General features: G+C 34.7%; 1 protein-coding gene across 1 annotated transcript in view; it reads right to left on the reverse strand.

Annotated features, from left to right (window-relative positions):
• mRpL15 (mitochondrial ribosomal protein L15) overlaps positions 1 to 1,355 on the reverse strand; it is an 84,941-nt gene extending 83,586 nt beyond the window's left edge. Inside the window, exon 1 of the mRNA XM_090401890.1 lies at positions 1,240 to 1,355. Coding sequence (XP_090258016.1) covers positions 1,240 to 1,344 — 105 coding nt within the window. The 5' untranslated portion in view covers positions 1,345 to 1,355. The remainder of the gene's footprint in view (positions 1 to 1,239) is intronic.
• Between the last annotated feature and the right edge of the window lie 4,934 nt (positions 1,356 to 6,289).

Genomic DNA, 6,289 nt, shown 5'->3' on the forward strand with positions numbered 1-6,289 from the left:
AATTACTGTGCCCTACAGTATCTTGAAAATGTTCTATAACTGGTCTCTAGAGTAGGGACCAGTTATCTCTGGATTATTTAACCCTTAGCTTACCCACAATCCTACTCTGTTACAAATTTCTGACCTCTCGTGAATGGGATTCATGTTAATATATATATATATATATATATATATTATATATATATATTAACTTTTTTTTTATATATATATTAACTTTTATTTTCAGTTTTTTGTGTGCATGTAGGTTTTCCAAATTTTCCCAAAACATGTATGTGTATACACGTTTTGGAAAAATTTGAAGAAAAGACCAAGGAGGATGATGATGATAATAATAACGACAAATATCTACTGTATTTCTGTACAGGACTAGACATTACTAACATCATGGGAACATAAATTCACATGGAGGGAACACAAAAGAATGAGAAAGGTCTTACTGATTAATTATTGTTGGTTGTAATATTTTTCAGAATGGTTCAGGATAAAAGAGTATTCAAGAGATTTGAAACAGTATCAGAATTCAGTCATATAGTAATCCCCTATATAGCTGAATTCTCACAAGAATCAAAAACCACCAAACATCACAATTACCTTCTGAGTTCTATTTGAAATTTTTATGTGACTTTTGAACTTCAGCTTTCTATCCACCATAATTCCAAGATCTCTAGCCTCGTCAGTTACTCCAAGCATAATCCCACCAATATAATATATTGTTAGATATCGCCTCACGCCAAAGTAAAAACTTCACATTTACTAACACTGCATTGACAGACGTTATCGTTCATCCACAATTCCACAGTGAAGGCCGATTTTTTTTTTTTTTTGCATATTTTTTCTGACTTATCACAACTACCCATGTAAGTTGCTGAATTAAAATATCAGTAAAATAACCTTTTATTTTACTGATATTTTAATACTTTTACTGTTATCTGATAATGGTTGGCTAATAGGCCTTAAACATATTCTGTGTATTTAAACTTTATTTTTATGCAAGTTATTCAACTTAAATATACAATAATTACAGATTATTTTTTTTTGTTTTTTTATATCCTTTACAGCTTGATTTTCTCTACTGTATTTCACTTGTATATTTTTTGAGCTACGGCATTTTTACCCCCCAAGAATTAGTACCGTAGACCACTTTGAGAAACGCTGAGATTGGTCTACTGATTTTTAAAATTAACTATGTAAAAACAAATATTTTAGTACACAAATATGAAGTTAAAATATGATACACACTTTTCTTTTCATCGTTCCTCCAGGATTATTTCGTAAATTCTGCAATGATACACGGGGTAAAAAACGAATAATTTCTAACGCTCGATCTATCGTTGAAGACGACATCTTGTTTAACGTAAACCCCTACCGAGAAAAAGAGAAAACTTCACGTATTATGTCACCCTCTGCTAGTGGAAAAGTAAAACATAACACATAACTTGAGAATAGCATTTAAGTTCTGGAAGTTTTTAGTGTCTCTTAATATAAATAGGCCTTAAGAACAAAAGAAGCGGATTTTTAGAACTGCTAAAAATTAACAGTAAGATTTACAATAGTTCAATAATGTTTATTTCGCAGAAAACACGAAGTTCGCCTAAATTTATGCTGTGCAATAAATAAATAAATAAATAAAATGCTGGATTCTGCTGTCCTTTCTTCCTTTCTGTCTAGTGACCACTCAGTGGAACATCTGAGTGGTCACTCAGATATTCTATTGAGTGGTCATGAATTTCTTTTTCATAATCAGAATATTATTAATGGATGGGGTTGCAAGAGAAAAAGACAGAAAAGCTGAAGAACCAACTAGCAAAAAGAAAACTTCAGAAAACGTATTAAGTCCTGAAGATCAGTCTAGGGTTTGTAGTATTCTCTGGGATAATAGCATTCACATGCTATTCTATGATATTCTATTCAATAATGCCCACTTCTAGGTTTTTTTTTTTTGTTTTTTTTTTTGCTTGCTTGATGCAGTGAATTTAGCACTGACTTTATTGTTTGGAAAAATTTTGTTATTAGTCGGACCACTCTAACTGATTTTCTACACCTCATCTGTAGATGCCACTAAACACCAGAAAAGAAACGTGTACATGAGGATATATTTTAACCAGTGGCGGCTCGTGGCTTGAAATCGTGGGGGGGCGCTGACTTTCAAAATATACATATACACTATATGTATTTTTTTTTTTTAAATATACAATTTTTTTATAAAATATTAAAAAAATATATACATATACGTGTTTGGATAAAATATCAAAACTATGGTATGACATCACAATTAAAAACTAGTTTTTAATTGTGATGTCTAAATATTTAAAGAGACGGAGTAAACACGATAAGCACTATGAACACTCTACTACTGGCGCAAACTGCATATAAACAACAATGGAACTGCGCAACGGACAGTGCCGCATTAGGCTAATAGCTCGCATCTCACTATGACGTGCATATGGTTGCGCGCGTAGCAATATGACACTGTGGTAAACACAGTGCTGCTAGTGTCCTTCGTCCTCCTAGGTGCTACAAGATGGATTTTTATTATTTTTATATAAAATAAAACTTTTTCTATTTTTTTAAAGCCAGTTCCGTTGTATAGGAGTGTTGATGATAAAATTAAATATTAAAGAAAATATAAATAAATTAATAAATATATTTAAATATCGAGAAAAATTGGGGGTGCCACAGTGCCTATGCACGAGCTACCCCTGAGTTTAACTGTTTCACATGTCAGTCGAAATTCACAACGTTCTGCTTCATCTAGAGATGTTATTTCCCTTAACATAAATAAATCCTCTAACATATTTTATTCCCCAAAGGGAGTTGTTGGGTTAAGCCATTTATCCTTGCCGTTTTGAAAAAAACATCAGCCATTCTCCACCTTTAGCTGCTAGCTGGTCCAATGCTATCGATGACTTCAAAGGCATCTGAAGAAGAAAGTATAGCCATCTCGTGGTCCCTAACCTAACATCCTATATTATTGTCTGAAATAGTATGAGTTGAACATCCAATTTTTCTTGAGTCGCAAGGTTAAAGATTGTAGTTTCTAGGAAAACACCTTTACTTGCATATTGCCAAAGAATGACTTACTCCGGAACTGGCTTTTAAAAAATAGAAAAAGTTCCACTACTACGCAATTAGAAAGGGACTTATAATGGTGTTTCTTTTCGAGATCTATCGCTATGAAAGCAAATGTCATTTCCACATGGCCTCACAAGCATACTTTTAAACGTACAACTAGTGGAATGTTTAAATTTTACTAGTTGCCTCTAAATGTAAATTTTAACTATTTATGGGTCGATTGTTGACAGTTTAAAGCTGAACTAGATTATACATGCTCTATAATTTGATGTCTGCAATTTTTGATAAAGTGAAATTGTACAGGCACAACACACTCAATAAAATATTTCTTCCGGAAAATTCAAGTTACAGCTTTGAAATTAATGTCCAATGACCAAGTAACTTAATTCTATGCTAGTAATACATAATTGAGGGGAATGGTACATCCTGCAAACAGTGCCACCTAGCCATAGACCAGAAATTTCTTATTCCTACCTCTTTGTATATATCTTTATAACCTACAACTTTATATATCACTCCCACACATACAAACAAGAGGAAACAAAGTAAAGCAAGCAAATTTAATATATAGGCTAGGGTCAACAGCAAAGTAATCCATTGCTATTCTTCTTAAAGAGCTGTAAGTTGTAATCCTTGGGAAATGCTTCATAGGGAAATATGTTCCATAGATGGAATTAAAGACTAGCAGGAGTATCAGTTTCGGTGAGCCTGCAGTTCAGCTGCTGCTGTTCATAACCCTGTAAGTTTAGCAGAAATTGGGAAGGCATTCTACTGAAGAGTAGCCATAAAAATATCTGTAGGAGAGATACAATGAAGAAACTGGTCATGAAACAGTGGCTGAGGAGAGCCAGTAAGAGAGGGATAATCTCTCTCTCTCTCTCTCGACTAACCACTCTGTTCTGGACTTCATCAAGAAATTTTAGAGAAGTTTTATGTGTCTCACCACAAATATGAGAGCAGTATCCCAAGGTTAAGAGGATTTCAGATTCATACAGAATAAGCAACTAGATAGGAGAAAAGTAACGTCTTAAGCAAAAATGTGTTTTGCTAGGAGCACGATTCAGAAAACAGGCAAAACTCTGAATTGGAAGCGTTGAAAGTAATAAGGTTTGTTGCTCATTTCAGGATGATGTGAAAATAGATAATTCGAGCTGCAAGGCTTATCATGTAAGCAGGATGAGTGGCAAAAGCTATTCAGTAAAACTGTCAATAGCATTTAAGGTCAGTGAGAGCAGATCACTTATATACAAAGATGAGGATTGATGAAATAACAGAGCCCTGAAGAGCATCTGCATTAACTGAAAAATCGGAAGAAAGAACACCCTTCATCATTACATGCAGAAAACGAGCCGCGGGAAAAGTAGTAATCTATTTATGAAGGAAAGGAAGAGAGCCCATAAGATGTCAGTTTTCTGGGAAGCCTTCAATGCCATACCCTATCAAATGACTTGGAAATGTCAAATACGACAGTAAAGATTTTTCCCATCTTTTCCATGACACGTATCCAGAGGTGAGTGGTGTACGCCAGGAGATCTGCTGCGAATCTTGATTAGTGAAATCCATATTGGTGGTCATTGATTAGTTGATAATTCTCCAAATATCGAAGATGACTGTATGACCCCATTACACATTAAGGTGACAGTATTAGGTCGATAGTTGAATGATACACTTTTTATCACTTTTTATTAATTGGTTGAATGTGGGCTTGCTTCCATGCTGTAGGGTGTATACTAGCTGAGTATAATATAGTGTACAGATGATAAAAAAGCGGTGTTAGTTCAGAAACACTTCCCTTGAGCATGAGATTAAATAAGGACCAGAAGCCTTTTTTGGTATCCGAATTGTTTAAGTGTTTTCTGATGTCTATCTAGCAGAAGGCTAAGGAGAAAATTCTTAATTATGCCAATGAACACAATAGCAGCGGTCTTTACCGTATTATCATTCACAAATTAAAATTTAACCTTCTCACCGAGGACACTAATATATCAAGTTTCATTGTCTCTTTCTCTTCACTGCTATTATTGGAAAACTCTAACCTAGATGGAACTGTTTACTACTAAATTACAATGTTTTCTATTATGGAAATATGCTTGTTTCAGTCAGTGGCATTCGCTGACAATGCCTTAGTGAGTTTTGTTACTGGTTTCGTTTTTTCCTTGCCTATTTGGTAACAAACCATAGTTTATCTCGGGAAAGAGACAAACCATAGTCAAGATTTGTTTCTTTCTCAATTGGCTGTACGGAGACATGAAAATGATATCGTAACCTTCGTGACAAAATGACTTTTTAACCCCCTTACCGGCCATTAAAGATCAAATACGTACCCTCAAAAGCTTCGTATCCATCATAAATTTCAATGTAATATCAAAATTTAGATAAAGATTCCTCACGCCATGGACGGGAATTGAACCCAGGTCTTTCCGACCAAAGTGCTTCGTTTATACCGACTGAGCTACTGTGGCTCAGCCGGTATAAACGAAGCTCTTTGGTCGGAAAGACCTGGGTTCAATTCCCGTCCATGGCGTGAGGAATCTTTATCTGGTCTCTTTCGATGAAAGGTGAATTAGCTGGTCTCATACGGGTGCAAAGGGATTTTCGTCCCTCAGAACAGACAAACTGACCCCGTGAGCACACATGGATTTACAGTAATGAATATTTGCCTTTAGGGGAGGCAGCAGAGGAGTGACGAGTTGGCTGCATTAATTCATCATAAACCCCCTCCTTAGAAAACTCTACCCATCCTAAGGGATGAATGAGAAGGGAAGGAAGAAGAAAAATCGGGCAATTTTTATGATGGTTTTTGAAGAAAAGATAATAAAGTTAAAGAAATATGAAGTGTTTTATATATATGTTATTGCAGATTATACTATCATCTTATTTCTATTGTTAAATTGCACTGGGTGTTGGTAGAAAAAAAAGTTTTAAATGCCATATGGTGTGCAGGATCATTGTACAAGCAGACACTCTAGAAAATGCAGTGATTAAAGTTGTTTCTTTTTGCAGAGAATGGTGTATGTCTATCTATAGGTACTGTACTTTAGAATTAGTTGTAGATGAAGTTTTAGTCAATCATAATATTAGGTTATACAAGTCTCTGAAGCTCTTTGCAAAGTGTGGATAGGATCCGGGATGGGATAAAGCTTTATAATGACTTTCCAGTTAGAGATGAGTTGGCTGGAAGGATTTTCCCTGACAGAAATACTAATTTTCTAATTAT

Source organism: Typopeltis vanoorti, chromosome 12, assembly GCF_054136105.1.
Source record: "Typopeltis vanoorti isolate ZY-2024b chromosome 12, IOZ_Tvanoo_1.0, whole genome shotgun sequence".
NCBI classification, from domain to species: Eukaryota; Metazoa; Arthropoda; class Arachnida; order Uropygi; family Thelyphonidae; genus Typopeltis; species Typopeltis vanoorti.